Below are 17093 nucleotides of genomic sequence, written 5' to 3' on the forward strand. Positions count from 1 at the left end.
GTTTCTTGATACTGTTACACAAAATTGTATCTATTAATGTTGCTATAAATGTGTCAAATATAGTATCACTGAGCTGGAAAGCCATAACAGCCATTTTTTTATATCTATTTTATTATTATCTATAAAATGACTGCTGATCTGTGAATAATAAAATATAATTGTGTTTTTAACCTTATTTCTTGTGCGCTGCAACAGTTCTTTACTTTTTTTTACGATATTTGGGGGGCTGAGTATCATCCATGTTTGCAGCAACAAGAAAATAAGGAATTGGTCATTTGAGCAGATGTTTGGATACACACTTTTTGCTAATTTGTCATTATGCTTAAAAATAATACAAAATAATTCAGGTTTAACTACTCTGATAATATGTATCAAATAATTAATCAACTGCAAACTCATGTATTTGTTACATTGTATATGTATTTTATACTATGGGAGAAACACAGGAAAATAAAAAATAAGGTGGTGACATGAAGCATATCAAAACCCTTTATGCTATGACACAATAATAACCACAATTGTTTAAATATTGTTTGCATTCAGCACATACAAAAAAACTCAAAAGGAGGAGATTGGTGTAAACAGATTTATACCGTAGATGTTTAAATCTTTTGTTTTTATAAACTTATCTGTATTACCTCGGACGGAATCAATGAAACTATGGGTCTTATTGGATCATATAGAATAGGTTGCAGATTAAAGATTTCCATGTTACAAATAATTGGTATATTTATCTGTATGGTTAGCTATACCACCAGTATATATTTGATTTAGATGTGAAGATGTACTGTATACAAATTTTGAATTGTGTGACTTTAAAGGTCTCAAGGAGTAGATTAACATCTTGGATGATAGACCACATTTACATACTGTAGATGCCATTTCTATTTTTTTTTTTTTTCGTATAGAAGGTCTTACATCAGAATTCCTTCAGTGAAGGAATGTGAAAGTGTACATACTGAGGGGCATACTTATTAGGTTTTAGACTTGATAATTGTGATTGGGGAGTAAGAAATGCATTAATACAGTATACACATGCAGAGAAAGGGGCTCCTTGCAATGTATTGCGTGAAGGGTTCACATATCTTTTCAGAACTCCTGTGCATGCGCTGTCTATGTACATGCTGTGGCCATTTTGTTTGCATATACAGTATCTCTGAGTCAGCCCCTAAGGACAGTATCAGCAAAGCAGTATTGGGGATTCTAGCCATAAACTATGCTATTGTGCAGCCATCCTTGCTCTTTGCATGGGAGACTCTTGGTACACAGTCCTGCTTGTGATCATTGGTGCAGCAGCCTGACTCTACAGTGTTGGACAGCTTCCAAGATTGCCAAATAGAAGACTCTGAGTACACACTCATGCCTGTGATTATTGATGTGTGGATATCAGGCCACGTTTGCATATATCAGGTCCTCCACACCACACAAGTGCAGTGGGATTTATTCTAAAATTTAAAGGAATATCTATTTTCAAGTAGGCCGAAATAATGAGACCGTACAGTAGGTACCTATTTTTTCACACCGATGCTAGTGCATATATTAGCACGCATATACTCATCTGAAAGACGGTGTTCTTGTTACTGCTAAATCTATTTGCTTATAAACACAAGTCTACAAGTGGGTGTATATACATCATCTTTTCCATAATACATGTGAAGATTTGACATCACTTTTTTTTTATCAACATTGTTATTTTTGACCTATTCAAATAAGACTGCAAATATATATTTCTATCATCTTTTGGGTGCAGCAGAAATTCCAATTTAAGAGTGGCTCTTTATTAATATTATTACTTGTGAATCCATTGGAGTCCTCATGTTAATGATCGATCTGTTTTACTAATCACTTGCCTGGCGTGATTGGATCAGATGTGAGAATGCCAAGCTGGGCTTTCCCTTCTAGGTGGGGCCTACAAAGAAGTGTGCATACAGCATATTTCTGTACCTGGGCCCGCAGTTTCTGCCACGGGGAAAGTTATAACATATTACACACACTAATGAGGGGTAATTTACCAAGGATCATTTTTAGGTGCAATCTGTGATTGCCTCTTATCTCCTGAATGTTTTGCGCAGCAAGTCACACATTTACTAGCAATCATTTTTGCTGGAGTATTGTCTTTTAATGGAGTTATGAGCCGCATTGTGGAGTACTGAGATGCAAATTTAGCCGCATATTTATTGTGAAGGTAAGATCCATGCAGGCTTATGTGTTTAAAGTGAATGAACAAGTTAATTTATTTTAAAAAAAAATTGTGTTGGGGTCACCCCCCAAAGAAAAATCTTCCGGTCCTGGTTCAAGAAATACGGGGGGAAAAACAGTGTAGGGGTCCCCCATATATCATTGAAAAAGCATTAGACTCTTGAGCTGGTCCTGGTTCTGGAAATTCAGGGGGAAAAAGTGTAGGGGTCCCCCTTATTTCTAACAACCAGCACCAGACTCTAAAGGGCCATACACACTAGATGAGCATCTGCAACATGGCTGTCGTTAACGAGGTCCCCCTCGTCTGTACATGTTCAGATGAGGGAGGGGGTCGTTAACGATGTGTGGGAGCACTGTACATTGAATGTACACACTAGAAGAGACTGTAAAATATCTCGCTCAGAATGGCCCTTCTGAGCAATATCTTTTATTTTCTTGTCTAGTGTCTATGGGCCTTTGCTAATAGGGGTAATACCACAACCAGGGGACTCGGCCGAAGGCAGGGATTCCTGGGGAAGCGGGGATCCATCATTAAAGGGGTCCTCCCTCTCCAGGGTACCCAAGCACTGGGGTGAAGCCTGCGGCTATGCACAGTATAAGTGTCGAAAGTATTTTATATATATATATATATGTACATATATATATATATATATATATATATATATAGAGAGAGAGAGAGAGAGAGAGAGAGACTTTAAACAAATGCACACTCTCCAGCAATTCTCACATGGTGCTCCCTTCAGTCCGTTCCTTCACAGGTACAGGATATTTAAATTTTGTAGTTAAAGGGCACTCAAACTTCTTAATTAGTATATGAAAGTTTATTATTTCCAAAAAAGACACTTTAAAAAAAAAAACATATCAAATGGCAATGGTGAAGGAAAAATGCTTATATATCCATAAATTCTTAAGCAAAAAAAGGCAAAAAACACTTCTCTTCAATCCAAGAGATTTTCAACATCAATGCAACACTTTTAGAAATATATGTTTAGAAAGTCAAACTTATCCGTTGTCGACCTCGGTCATTTAATGACCGTCAAAGACTCCTGCATCCAAGCACAGATCACCCCGTTGCCACTGCCATCCACACACTCCTCTCTGGGAACAAGGCCTATATACCATATGAACAAGGATAATTCAATTACCCTGATTCACACCTGTCCATCCCACAGGTGCTCCGAACATGCCCCTCGTCAAACCAGCGTGCGTTCCAGCACATTGCGCATGCGCCGGCCCCGGCCAGGAATTCACTTCCTGTATCCGCGTCTCCTGATTGTAAACAAACCACCCGTCCGCCATTTCTGCGTGAGTCATCGTCTACCTCACGTCCAGGGGCGGTACTGACTCCAGCTGCTGAATATTCATGTTAGCGGTTACCATGGTAACCCGCCGTGAGTGAACCACCGGTACAATCCCGTGGCTCACAAACAGGGAAACATTACCACTCTCAGTACCCAGCATATAATGTCTCAATTACAAATAATAAATATACCAGCAGGTCTTTGTGATATTTCATTCTGAACGCACGTCAGTAATATATGGCATATTCACAGCTATCACTGTGTGCTTGCTCCAGGTACAATCCTGATGCTCACATCACAGCAAGCTATGCTATCACTGGTAGATGCTTATCAGTAAGATACAACTTATGGACCGGGTCAGCGCACCGTTCCGCTGTCAGCACCACTGGATGACAAGTAAAGCATGTTTCATAGAGCCTCCTGTGTATACCGGAATAAATCAATGAAATTATCCAAAAAACTATTTGTAAACAATGCTTAAGACATCAATATATTTCTATATCCCTGGGTGTGTGTGGCACGCATTGTGACAACTATTATTTAAAAAAAATTTTTTACCCAATGTAACAAATATCATACCAATCTATTATAAAAACTGTTAATGTATAGATATCCTAGGACTGACACATACAGAAATGTAATATGTTATTCCCTAGTAATTTAATAATCCTTATTCTAATCTACTTTTGTGCATGTGATACATATGCAAACTAGAGATGAGCGCCGGAAATTTTTCGGGTTTTGTGTTTTGGTTTTGGGTTCGTTTCCGCGGCCGTGTTTTGGGTTCGACCGCGTTTTGGCAAAACCTCACCGAATTTTTTTTGTCGGATTCAGGTGTGTTTTGGATTCGGGTGTTTTTTCCCAAAAAACCTAAAAAACAGCTTAAATCATAGAATTTGGGGGTCATTTTGATCCCAAAGTATTATTAACCTCAAAAACCATCATTTCCACTCATTTTCAGTCTATTCTGAATACCTCACACCTCACAATATTATTTTTAGTCCTAAAATTTGCACCGAGGTCGCTGGATGACTAAGCTAAGCGACCCTAGTGGCCGACACAAACACCTGGCCCATCTAGGAGTGGCACTGCAGTGTCACGCAGGATGTCCCTTCCAAAAAACCCTCCCCAAACAGCACATGACGCAAAGAAAAAAAGAGGCGCAATGAGGTAGCTGTGTGAGTAAGATAAGCGACCCTAGTGGCCGACACAAACACCGGGCCCATCTAGGAGTGTCACTGCAGTGTCACGCAGGATGTCCCTTCCAAAAAACCCTACCCAAACAGCACATGACGCAAAGAAAAAAAGAGGCGCAATGAGGTAGCTGTGTGAGTAAGATAAGCGACCCTAGTGGCCGACACAAACACCGGGCCCATCTAGGAGTGTCACTGCAGTGTCACGCAGGATGTCCCTTCCAAAAAACCCTCCCCAATCAGCACATGACGCAAAGAAAAAAAGAGGCGCAATGAGGTAGCTGTGTGAGTAAGATAAGCGACCCTAGTGGCCGACACAAACACCGGGCCCATCTAGGAGTGTCACTGCAGTGTCACGCAGGATGTCCCTTCCAAAAAACCCTCCCCAAACAGCACATGACGCAAAGAAAAATTAAAGAAAAAAGAGGTGCAAGATGGAATTGTCCTTGGGCCCTCCCACCCACCCTTATGTTGTATAAACAGGACATGCACACTTTAACCAACCCATCATTTCAGTGACAGGGTCTGCAACACGACTGTGACTGATATGACGGGTTGTTTTGGACCCCCACCAAAAAAGAAGCAATTAATCTCTCCTTGCACAAACTGGCTCTACAGAGGCAAGATGTCCACCTCATCATCATCCTCCGATATATCACCGTGTACATCCCGCTCCTCACAGATTATCAATTCGTCCCCACTGGAATCCACCATCTCAGCTCCCTGTGTACTTTGTGGAGGCAATTGCTGCTGGTCAATGTCTCCGCGGAGGAATTGATTATAATTCATTTTAATGAACATCATCTTCTCCACATTTTCTCGATGTAACCTCGTACGCCGATTGCTGACAAGGTGAGCGGCGGCACTAAACACTCTTTCGGAGTACACACTTGTGGGAGGGCAACTTAGGTAGAATAAAGCCAGTTTGTGCAAGGGCCTCCAAATTGCCTCTTTTTCCTGCCAGTATAAGTACGGACTGTGTGACGTGCCTACTTGGATGCGGTCACTCATATAATCCTCCACCATTCTTTCAATGTTGAGAGAATCATATGCAGTGACAGTAGACGACATGTCCGTAATCGTTGTCAGGTCCTTCAGTCCGGACCAGATGTCAGCATCAGCAGTCGCTCCAGACTGCCCTGCATCACCGCCAGTGGGTGGGCTCGGAATTCTGAGCCTTTTCCTCGCACCCCCAGTTGCGGGAGAATGTGAAGGAGGAGATGTTGACAGGTCGCGTTCCGCTTGACTTGACAATTTTCTCACCAGCAGGTCTTTCAACCCCAGCAGACTTGTGTCTGCCGGAAAGAGAGATCCAAGGTAGGTTTTATATCTAGGATCGAGCACGGTGGCCAAAATGTAGTGCTCTGATTTCAACAGATTGACCACCCGTGAATCCTTGTTAAGCGAATTAAGGGCTCCATCCACAAGTCCCACATGCCTAGCGGAATCGCTCCGTGTTAGCTCCTCCTTCAATGTCTCCAGCTTCTTCTGCAAAAGCCTGATGAGGGGAATGACCTGACTCAGGCTGGCAGTGTCTGAACTGACTTCACGTGTGGCAAGTTCAAAGGGCATCAGAACCTTGCACAACGTTGAAATCATTCTCCACTGCGCTTGAGACAGGTGCATTCCACCTCCTATATCGTGCTCAATTGTATAGGCTTGAATGGCCTTTTGCTGCTCCTCCAACCTCTGAAGCATATAGAGGGTTGAATTCCACCTCGTTACCACTTCTTGCTTCAGATGATGGCAGGGCAGGTTCAGTAGTTTTTGGTGGTGCTCCAGTCTTCTGTACGTGGTACCTGTACGCCGAAAGTGTCCCGCAATTCTTCTGGCCACCGACAGCATCTCTTGCATGCCCCTCTCGTTTTTTAAATAATTCTGCACCACCAAATTCAAGGTATGTGCAAAACATGGGACGTGCTGGAATTTGCCCATATTTAATGCACACACAATATTGCTGGCGTTGTCCGATGCCACAAATCCACAGGAGAGTCCAATTGGGGTAAGCCATTCCGCGATGATCTTCCTCAGTTGCCGTAAGAGGTTTTTAGCTGTGTGCGTATTCTGGAAAGCGGTGATACAAAGCATAGCCTGCCTAGGAAAGAGTTGGCGTTTGCGAGATGCTGCTACTGGTGCCGCCGCTGCTGTTCTTGCGGCGGGAGTCCATACATCTACCCAGTGGGCTGTCACAGTCATATAGTCCTGACCCTGCCCTGCTCCACTTGACCACATGTCCGTGGTTAAGTGGACATTGGGTACAGCTGCATTTTTTAGGACACTGGTGACTCTTTTTCTGAGGTCTGTGTACATTTTTGGTATCGCCTGCCTAGAGAAATGGAACCTAGATGGTATTTGGTACCGGGGACACAGTACCTCCAACAAGTCTCTTGTTGGCTCTGCAGTAATGATGGATACCGGAACCACGTTTCTCACCACCCAGGATGCCAAGGCCTCAGTTATCCGCTTTGCAGTAGGATTACTGCTGTGATATTTCATCTTCCTCGCAAAGGACTGTTAAACAGTCAATTGCTTACTGGAAGTAGTACAAGTGGGCTTACGACTTCCCCTCTGGGATGACCATCGACTCCCAGCAGCAACAACAGCAGCGCCAGCAGCAGTAGGTGTTACACGCAAGGATGCATCGGAGGAATCCCAGGCAGGAGAGGACTCGTCAGAATTGCCAGTGACATGGCCTGCAGGACTATTGGCATTCCTGGGGAAGGAGGAAATTGACACTGAGGGAGTTGGTGGGGTGGTTTGCGTGAGCTTGGTTACAAGAGGAAGGGATTTACTGGTCAGTGGACTGCTTCTGCTGTCGCCCAAAGTTTTTGAACTTGTCACTGACTTATTATGAATGCGCTGCAGGTGACGTATAAGGGAGGATGTTCCGAGGTGGTTAACGTCCTTACCCCTACTTATTACAGCTTGACAAAGGCAACACACGGCTTGACACCTGTTGTCCGCATTTCTGTTGAAATACTTCCACACCGAAGAGCTGATTTTTTTGGTATTTTCACCAGGCATGTCAGTGGCCATATTCCTCCCACGGACAACAGGTGTCTCCCCGGGTGCCTGACTTAAACAAACCACCTCACCATCAGATCCTCCTGGTCAATTTCCTCCCCAGCGCCAGCAACACCCATATCCTCCTCATCCTGGTGTACTTCAACACTGACATCTTCAATCTGACTATCAGGAACTGGACTGCGGGTGCTCCTTCCAGCACTTGCTGGGGGCGTGCAAATGGTGGAAGGCGCATGCTCTTCACGTCCAGTGTTGGGATGGTCAGGCATCGCAACCGACACAATTGGACTCTCCTTGTGGATTTGGGATTTCGAAGAACGCACAGTTCTTTGCGGTGCTTTTACCAGCTTGAGTCTTTTCAGTTTTCTAGCGAGAGGCTGAGTGCTTCCATCCTCATGTGAAGCTGAACCACTAGCCATGAACATAGGCCAGGGCCTCAGCCGTTCCTTGCCACTCCGTGTGGTAAATGGCATATTGGCAAGTTTACGCTTCTCCTCCGACAATTTTATTTTAGGTTTTGGAGTCCTTTTTTTACTGATATTTGGTGTTTTGGATTTTACATGCTCTGTACTATGACATTGGGCATCGGCCTTGGCAGACGACGTTGCTGGCATTTCATCGTCTCGGCCATGACTAGTGGCAGCAGCTTCAGCACGAGGTGGAAGTGGATCTTGATCTTTCCCTAATTTTGGAACCTCAACATTTTTGTTCTCCATATTTTAATAGGCACAACTAAAAGGCACCTCAGGTAAACAATGGAGATGGATGGATACTAGTATACAATTATGGATGGACTGCCGAGTGCCGACACAGAGGTAGCTACAGCCGTGAACTACCGTACTGTGTCTGCTGCTAATATAGACTGGTTGATAATGAGATGTAGTATGTATAAAGAAGAAAGAAAAAAAAAACCACGGGTAGGTGGTATACAATTATGGATGGACTGCCGAGTGCCGACACAGAGGTAGCTACAGCCGTGGGCTACCGTACTGTACTGTGTCTGCTGCTAATATAGACTGGATGATAATGAGATGTAGTATGTATAAAGAAGAAAGAAAAAAAAAACTCGGGTAGGTGGTATTCAATTATGGATGGACTGCCGAGTGCCGACACAGAGATAGCTACAGCCGTGGACTACCGTACTGTACTGTGTCTGCTGCTAATATAGACTGGATGATAATGAGATGTAGTATGTATAAAGAAGAAAGAAAAAAAAAACCACGGGTAGGTGGTATACAATTATGGATGGACTGCCGAGTGCCGACACAGAGGTAGCTACAGCCGTGAACTACCGTACTGTGTCTGCTGCTAATATAGACTGGTTGATAATGAGATGTAGTATGTATAAAGAAGAAAGAAAAAAAAAACACGGGTAGGTGGTATACAATTATGGATGGACTGCCGAGTGCCGACACAGAGGTAGCTACAGCCGTGAACTACCGTACTGTACTGTGTCTGCTGCTAATATAGACTGGATGATAATGAGATGTAGTATGTATAAAGAAGAAAGAAAAAAAAAACCACGGGTAGGTGGTATACAATTATGGATGGACTGCCGAGTGCCGACACAGAGATAGCTACAGCCGTGGACTACCGTACTGTACTGTGTCTGCTGCTAATATAGACTGGATGATAATGAGATGTAGTATGTATAAAGAAGAAAGAAAAAAAAAACCACGGGTAGGTGGTATACAATTATGGATGGACTGCCGAGTGCCGACACAGAGGTAGCTACAGCCGTGAACTACCGTACTGTACTGTGTCTGCTGCTAATATAGACTGGATGATAATGAGATGTAGTATGTATAAAGAAGAAAGAAAAAAAAAACCACGGGTAGGTGGTATACAATTATGGATGGACTGCCGAGTGCCGACACAGAGGTAGCTACAGCCGTGAACTACCGTACTGTACTGTGTCTGCTGCTAATATAGACTGGATGATAATGAGATGTAGTATGTATAAAGAAGAAAGAAAAAAAAAACCACGGGTAGGTGGTATACAATTATGGATGGACTGCCGAGTGCCGACACAGAGGTAGCTACAGCCGTGGACTACCGTACTGTACTGTGTCTGCTGCTAATATAGACTGGATGATAATGAGATGTAGTATGTATAAAGAAGAAAGAAAAAAAAAACCACGGGTAGGTGGTATACAATTATGGATGGACTGCCGAGTGCCGACACAGAGGTAGCTACAGCCGTGGACTACCGTACTGTACTGTGTCTGCTGCTAATATAGACTGGATGATAATGAGATGTAGTATGTATAAAGAAGAAAGAAAAAAAAAACCACGGGTAGGTGGTATACAATTATGGATGGACTGCCGAGTGCCGACACAGAGGTAGCTACAGCCGTGGACTACCATACTGTACTGTGTCTGCTGCTAATATAGACTGGATGATAATGAGATGTAGTATGTATAAAGAAGAAAGAAAAAAAAACCACGGGTAGTTGGTATACAATTATGGATGGACTGCCGAGTGCCGACACAGAGGTAGCTACAGCCGTGAACTACCGTACTGTGTCTGCTGCTAATATAGACTGGTTGATAATGAGATGTAGTATGTATAAAGAAGAAAGAAAAAAAAAACCACGGGTAGGTGGTATACAATTATGGATGGACTGCCGAGTGCCGACACAGAGATAGCTACAGCTGTGGACTACCGTACTGTACTGTGTCTGCTGCTAATATAGACTGGATGATAATGAGATGTAGTATGTATAAAGAAGAAAGAAAAAAAAAACCACGGGTAGGTGGTATACAATTATGGATGGACTGCCGAGTGCCGACACAGAGGTAGCTACAGCCGTGGACTACCGTACTGTACTGTGTCTGCTGCTAATATAGACTGGATGATAATGAGATGTAGTATGTATAAAGAAGAAAGAAAAAAAAAACCACGGGTAGGTGGTATACAATTATGGATGGACTGCCGAGTGCCGACACAGAGGTAGCTACAGCCGTGGACTACCGTACTGTACTGTGTCTGCTGCTAATATAGACTGGATGATAATGAGATGTAGTATGTATAAAGAAGAAAGAAAAAAAAAACCACGGGTAGGTGGTATACAATTATGGATGGACTGCCGAGTGCCGACACAGAGGTAGCTACAGCCGTGAACTACCGTACTGTGTCTGCTGCTAGTATAGACTGGATGATAAATAATGATATAAAAAATATATATATATCACTACTGCAGCCGGACAGGTATATATTATATAATGACGGACCTGCTGGACACTGTCTGTCAGCAGAATGAGTTTTTTAATTTTTATTGAATAAAAAAACACCACACAAGTCACACGACGAGTGTACTTTTTCAGGCAGACATTCAATCACAATATACTATACTGGTGGTCAGTGTGGTCAGGTCACTGGTCACAGTGGTCAGTGGTCAGTCACACTGGCAGTGGCACTCTGGCAGCAAAAGTGTGCACTGTTTAATATGTACTCCTGGCTCCTGCTATAACCTATAACTGCTCCCCAGTCTCCCCCACAATTAAGCTGTGTGAGCACAGTCAGATATTATACATAGATGATGCAGCACACTGGGCTGAGCACAGATATGGTATGTGAGTGTGACTGAGTCACTGTGTATCGTTTTTTTCAGGCAGAGAACAAGAACAGAACGGATTATTAAATAATAATAAATTATAAAACTGCACTGGTTGTCAGGTCACTGGTCATCAGTCACTAGTATAACTCCTCCTAAGCTCCAGTAAGTAAATGAAGTGTCTCACTCTCACTCTCCTATCTATTTTAATTTCTAAACGGAGAGGACGCCAGCCACGTCCTCTCCCTATCAATCTCAATGCACGTGTGAAAATGGCCGCGACGCGCGGCTCCTTATATAGAATCCGAGTCTCGCGATAGAATCCGAGCCTCGCGAGAATCCGACAGCGTGATGATGACGTTCGGGCGCGCTCGGGTTAACCGAGCAAGGCGGGAAGATCCGAGTCGCTCGGACCCGTGTAAAAAAACATGAAGTTCGGGCGGGTTCGGATTCAGAGAAACCGAACCCGCTCATCTCTAATGCAAACTATCCGTATCATCAATTAAATGTTCACAAAAAACAACGAAAATTAATGTTGTCATTAAGGCCACGTGGTATCCTTGTGTCAAGTCTGTACATCCATTTGGCCTCCCTTTGTAAAATGGATGTACAGACTTGACACAAGGATACCACGTGGCCTTAATGACAACATTCATTTTCGTTGTTTTTTGTGAACATTTAATTGATGATATGGATAGTTTGCATATGTATCACATGCACAAAAGTAGATTAGAATAAGGATTATTAAGTTACTAGGGAATAACATATTACATTTCTGTATGTGTCAGTCCTAGGAAATCTATACATTAACAGTTTTTATAACAGATTGGTATGATATTTGTTACATTGGGTAAAAAAATTTTTTTAAATAATTGTTGTCACAATGCGTGCCACACACACCCAGGGATATAAACATATATTGATGTCTGAAGCATTGTTTACAAATAGTTTTTTGGAGCATTTCATTGATTTATTCCGGTATACACAGGAGGCTCTACGAAACATGCTTTACTTGTCATCCAGTGGTGCTGACAGCGGAACGGTGCACTGACCCGGTCCATAAGTTGTATCTTACTGATAAACATCTACCAGTGATAGCATAGCTTGCTGTGATGTGAGCATCAGGATTGTACCTGGAGCAAGCACACAGTGATAGCTGTGAATATGCCATATATTACTGACGTGCGTTCAGAATGAAATATCACAAAGACCTGCTGGTATATTTATTATTTGTAATTGAGACGTTATATGCTGGGTACTGAGAGTGGAAATGTTTCCCTGTTTGTGAGCCACGGGATTGTACTGGTGGTTCACTCACGGCGGGTTACCATGGTAACCGCTAACATGAATATTCAGCAGCTGGAGTCAGTACCTCCCCTGGACGTGAGGTAGACGATGACTCACGCAGAAAGGGCGGACGGGTGGTTTGTTTACAATCAGGAGACGCGGATACAGGAAGTGAATTCCTGGCCGGGGCCGGCGCATGCGCAATGTGCTGGAACGCACGCTGGTTTGACGAGGGGTATGTTCGGAGCACCTGTGGAATGGACAGGTGTGAATTAGGGTAATTGAATTATCCTTGTTCATATGGTATATAGGCCTTGTTCCCAGAAAAGGAGTGTGTGGATGGCAGTGGCAATGGGGTGATCTGTGCTTGGATGCAGGAGTCTTTGACGGTCATTAAATGACCGAGGTCGACAACGGATAAGTTTGACTTTCTAAACATATATTTCTAAAAGTGTTGCATTGATGTTGAAAATCTCTTGGATTGGAGAGAAGTGTTTTTTTCCTTTTTTTGCTTAAGAATTTATGGATATATAAGCATTTTTCCTTCACCATTGCCATTTGATATGGGTTTTTTTTTTAAAGTGTCTTTTTTGGAAATAATAAACTTTCATATACTAAATAAGAAGTTTGAGTGCCCTTTAACTACAAAATTGATATATATATATATATATATATATATATATATCTATATGTAGCAGACACTAATTCCCTGCACTTTACTTCAAGACACACAATTAAGAATTTTGGCGCAAATGTTATGTAATGCAAATCAAAGTTGGGCAGGAAAATATAATCTAAAGATGACTGTCCAGTATGTGAAATGAAATGGAACATTGTAATGTTAATATTTCCCATTTATTTAACCAAACATATAAATCTACATGTGCTTTTAAAGTATGCAAAAAACTGTATGAAAATATACTTACACAAATCATATTTATAAATGTTATGTTAATGAGTAGTTATAATTGTCATTTGTTAATCAAGAAAGAACAAAAATGGGGAAATTGTTGCTTTCTTGTATATGGAGATTTTCAAACCCCAACCAGAACACCAGACAAGACACAATATCTCACACTGACTTAAGCTGGGTACGATCCTCTTATAGCATTCAGCACCACATGCAAATTCTGGCTCAGATTTGGCAGCTAGAAAAACAGCACACGATTCGCTGTGATGTTACAGTGACTTGGAGTTGTGTTCTCACCATAGGTCTGGGGCAAATCATATAACATGTTTTTATTTTCCTGTGTCCTGTATCTCTCCCCACTGCTTGGTAAGTCAGAAACCAATGAAGATACAATAGATCAGGGGGGTCTGTCTGATTTATTTTGTTTCTAATATATGATTTCTCAATTACAGGAGTCATGTCACAGATACAGCTTACTCAGCCACCCTCTGAAATCAAAAAGCCGGGTGACAGTGTGAAGATACCCTGTAAAACATCTGGATACACATTCACTGACTATTATATGAACTGGGTTCAACAAGTTCCAGGGAAAGGAATGACATGGGTCGGACGTATTTACCCTGGGAATGGAGGCACAGACTATTCATCATCATTCAAAGGAAGATTCACAATCTCCAGAGATAATGCCATTACTACGGCCTTTCTACAGATAGACAGACTGAGTGTGGATGATACAGCCACATATTACTGTGCTAGACACACAGTGACAGAAGGAGGAAACTTCCCATACAAAAACCTCCAGGAGCAATGTCACCATCTGACCACTTGGAAGCAGCAGACACCAAAATACACTATATTATATCAATTAACATTTTAAATGCCAGTACAGTATGCTTAGAATGAATGCTTAGACTGATGCTATCAGATAAATAACCACATTATATATGAATTTGTTTTCCCTTAACCACCCCAGAGCTGTATCAATTTGCATATATGTTAAGGGGATGTAGTTATATGACTAGCGGTCTCCCCCTACATCCCAAAAACTCACAATCCCGACGGTCGGCATTGCGACCAACAAGGACTATTCCCACTTGTGGGTGTCCACGACAGGGCCGTAACTAGATGTGTGCCGATGGTGCCTTGCCCACAGCGCAAATGCACTGCAGGCGCACCATCTTGAAACACACCCGCATGGCCGCTATCTCCATTCTCCAGACTCCATTGTGCTGCACAGCCCACAGCCATACTCACTGCTGCTGCTGGTGGCGGCGCCTGTGTCCCGAGTGCGGCGCCACCTGTGTCCACTACAGCATCCGGCGCTGCATGTGTCCCTACTCCCGCTGGCAGTGACGCTTGTGTTCAGCTGGCGGCACTGCCTGTGTCCCGCTGGTGGCGGTGCCGCCGCCTGTGTCCCACTGCCAGCCGGCGCTGCCTGTGTTCCTACTCCCGCTGGCGGCGGCAGCACCTGTGTCCCCTCACCCACCGCTGCCGCTGCTGCTGATTGGTCTGCCTGCAGGGGACTGTGAAGCTGCTCCTGCTGTAGCCGGCGGTGGATCAGTCTGCAGGAAGATGGGGTGGCTGTATGTACATGGAGTAGCAGTACACTACCAAGAGGACTCGGGAGCTGGCGGCAGCACTGAGAAAACTGCCTGTCAGGCTCTGCCTAAGCACTGCCCTGAATGGTAAGTATCTAACTCTCTCTCTCTCTCTATCTATTCTATCTGCCACAATGTGTAAAAAGGGGATGCTGTCTGCCACAATGTGTAAAAAAGTGTCCGCTGTCTGCCACAATGTGTAAAAAGGGGGACGCTGTCTGCCGTACTGTGTAAAAAAGGGGACGCTGTCTGACGTACTGTGTAAAAAGGGGTTGCTGTCTGCCGAACTGTGTAAAAAGGGGTCGCTGTCTGCCGTACTGTGTAAAAAAGGGGACGCTGTCTGCCGTACTGTGTAAAAAAGGGGATGCTGTCTGCCGTACTGTGTAAAAAGGGGTCGCTGTCTGCCGTAATGTGTAAAAAGGGGATGCTGTCTGCCACAATGTGTAAAAAGGGGGACACTGTCTGCCGTAATGTGTAAAAAGGTGGACGCTGTCTGCCGTAAATGTGTAAAAAAGGGGACGCTGTCTGCCGTACTGTGTAAAAAGGTAAAAAGGGGTCGCTGTCTGCCGTACTGTGTAAAAAGGGGGATGCTGTCTGCCGTACTGTGTAAAAAAGGGGACGCTGTCTGCCGTACTCTGTAAAAAGGGGATGCTGTCTGCCGTAATGTGTAAAAAAGGGGACACTGTCTGCCTTAATGTTTAAAAAAGGGGACGCTGTCTGCTGTAATGTGCAAAAAAAGGGACTGTCTGCCGTAATGTGTAAAAGGGGCTCTACCTGGTGTAGTGGCGCTACTGTGCAGTGTAATTTGAATAATGGAGACTACTTTGCACCATATGAATTGGTATTATTTTGTGGCCACGACCCTTCCCCATGAAGCCACTGCCCCTGTCTTACATGGGGGGACACCAATGTCGTTTCTTGCACACAGCGCTAAAATGCCTAGTTACGGCACTGGTCCATGACACACATAGAGTGGTAATAGAACCCGTTGTGACCGCAGGTAGCCACCGAGCCCGCAGCATGTCGAGCACAGTGAGCCCACAAGGGTCTTTCTGATCTCGCGCCCCCCTACCCCTGCCGACATTCCGCTGCTGGGATACCGGGACTGGTATGCTGACCGGTGGCCCCCTGACCACCGGTCAAGCAAACCACACCCGTTTTAAGTGGTGAGTGAAAGAACTCCTTTGTATCAATGAGGATAATTTACAAAATGTATCAAATATATAAATTCATTTATTTTATGCTGTTCAAAGATGTTCAAAAAGCAAGTCATTATCACTACAATGATGATGAAGACTGACATATCTAGCATGGCCGCTTGAAGACATGCAGCCTAAAATTTTGATGCAGCCACATTCTAACACACATGAGCAGTGTATATATATGTGTGTAATGTACAACAGAAAACAGTTTTTGCGCAAATACCAGTCCTTTTTGCAAGTTTTTACTGTGGAGCCACAAGTCCCAGCTTCAGCTGTATAAAAGGAGATCATCCACACTTTCCAAGGGATTTCAATGTGTCCCCTTAAGCACCAAGATTCTTTAAATCGGTAGCTCCGCTAGGCACCAATACCCACAGTTGGTAATAAATTCTGTAACTAAATCAAAGAGAAGGAGTGCTCCATAGTGCGTATCAGTTTTAAAATGGTAATTTATTACAGCAATCCGACACACATGAGGTGAGAACACGTACTGCAAGCGGCGGTATAAACTACCGTAAGTATTACAAGTGCAAGATCAATACCGGACTTCACCGTTTATAGAAGGTGCTTCTCGGCTGCACAATGATCCTTCCGCTAGGCCACGCCTCTACTGGTTTCGTCACTCAGGACTCAGAGGGCTGGCATAGCGTTGCTCAGTCTCTCTATTTCTATCTACCACTGCTGTGTTTTTATTTATCACTACTATGTTTTATATATTATGGTTCTTCTTTTTTATGATTGTAAAAATAGTTTTTATATGTCGGTGATACTGTACATGCAATATTATGTGTAACATTATGTGCACCTTTGTAGTTATAACGA

The 17093-nt window shown here is 43.4% G+C and overlaps 1 gene segment (V, D, J or C); it reads left to right on the plus strand.

Moving 5' to 3' along the window:
• The first annotated feature begins 13928 nt into the window (after positions 1-13928).
• LOC134974981 (immunoglobulin heavy variable 1-2-like) lies at positions 13929-14348 on the plus strand. The segment is given in 1 exon segment: positions 13929-14348. A coding segment is annotated over 1 exon segment (420 nt).
• The last annotated feature ends 2745 nt before the right edge of the window (positions 14349-17093 follow it).

This window comes from Pseudophryne corroboree, chromosome 1, assembly GCF_028390025.1.
Source record: "Pseudophryne corroboree isolate aPseCor3 chromosome 1, aPseCor3.hap2, whole genome shotgun sequence".
Taxonomy (NCBI): Eukaryota; Metazoa; Chordata; class Amphibia; order Anura; family Myobatrachidae; genus Pseudophryne; species Pseudophryne corroboree.